General features: G+C 23.7%; 1 protein-coding gene across 1 annotated transcript in view; it reads left to right on the top strand.

Annotated features, from left to right (window-relative positions):
• The window catches only part of LOC105626841 (astakine-like), a 5,874-nt gene extending 5,126 nt beyond the window's left edge, over nt 1-748 (top strand). Inside the window, 1 exon segment of the mRNA XM_012208134.1 lies at nt 381-748. Coding sequence (XP_012063524.1) covers nt 381-577 — 197 coding nt within the window. The 3' untranslated portion in view covers nt 578-748.
• The last annotated feature ends 907 nt before the right edge of the window (nt 749-1,655 follow it).

Genomic DNA, 1,655 nt, shown 5'->3' with positions numbered 1-1,655 from the left:
GTGTGTGTGTGTGTGTGTGTGTGTGTGTGTGTGTGTGTGTGTGTGTGTGTGTGTGTGTGTGTGTGTGTACTTATAATTACATAAATTCTGAAAATGGACAAATCAGAATTTTCTGGTTGAATCTATTATAATTCTAATTAAGATAATCAGAATTTTGATTAATTTAATCAGAATCTTCTGGTTTATTCATTTTCAACCAGAAATTTTTCGTGATATAAAATTCCTTCTTGTAATATTAATATATTCATATATGTATAATATAGTAATATTTAAAACATTCTAACAACAAAGGAACATAAATATATTAAATATATATTTCCGGTTAAGAAGTACATTTCGAACTCTTAACAGATGCATTGAATATTATTGATTCCTTTTAGGGCCTATGAGGTACTCAATACCAACTTGCATGCCATTCCGGCAGAAAGGTGAACTATGTCGAGTAAATGCTGAAACTATTACGACCAATTTGACTTACCCGAACACTTTGGAAATCAAAGTTAAAGATATTCACTACATCCTGTGTCCTTGCGCTGACGGATTATCCTGTAATCCAAAACGCGGCATCTGCAAGTAGAATTTTCTTCAATCAAAATGGACTGGAAACATCATAATCATCATGATTATACGGGGCCAAATATTTTGAGGAAACAAATAATATTGAGGAAATATTTTCAATTGTATGTTGACAGTAGTAGAAAATATTCACAAGAAATTAAAACTTAAATTAAAATATTGTTAATCATTATTCTATTCGTTATATTATTGTATTATTTTATTTTGTTATTATATTTTTACCTTTTTAAATTATTATTTAGATTAAAAATGCTAATCATATATAAATTGAAATAAAAACAGAGTTTCATATGCTTAATTAATATTAATTTATAAACAAATTGCATACGATATTTTTAAAAACTTATATATTAAACACGTACTATATAATTTTATAACAAATTAAAAAAAATTGCTATATTAGAACAATCTGGGACAAAATTAATTATTATCTTCAATTTGTAAAGAAAAGTCTTTTATTTCAATGTAGGAAATTAACAATCTAATTTGTAAAAAAAATTAGAAATAACATTAAGCTCCTTAATGTAAAAAAAAAAATGCAAAAATTGTTTAAATTAAGTACAATTATATTTCGCAGTCATGCATCTGATGATTGTTGATTTAAGTATTATTAAAAAATTTAACAACAAACAATATTTATTTTTTATTATTATAAATAAATAAATAAATAAATATCTTTTTATATATATGTAAAATATTATTTTTTAAGAAAAATATAAAAGTTTATAAATTAAAGTTTATAAATTAAAGAAATAAAAATTTATGTCATTTTGACTTAAATTTTTAATAAATTTAAACGTAAATTTAGAATAATACTGACTTTAACTCATTATCTATTAACCCATATAACTTTCAAATCACACTAGTATCGATATTTTATTAATTTCTATATCGATATTTTATTAATCTATTTAATTTAAGAAGATCAATTGCAATTTCCAGTGGAAGATGAAATAGCACATTGGCCAATTTTTTCGGATAAGAGGAGACGCCGCAAAAAGGGGTGCACAATCAAAAAATAAAATGTTCAAAATACAACGTACATCTATGTTTCATTCCAAGTATGTATATATATATAT

The sequence above is a fragment of the Atta cephalotes genome (assembly GCF_000143395.1).
Source record: "Atta cephalotes unplaced genomic scaffold scaffold00006, whole genome shotgun sequence".
NCBI classification, from domain to species: Eukaryota; Metazoa; Arthropoda; class Insecta; order Hymenoptera; family Formicidae; genus Atta; species Atta cephalotes.
This window is presented reverse-complemented; position numbering and strand designations above follow the sequence as displayed.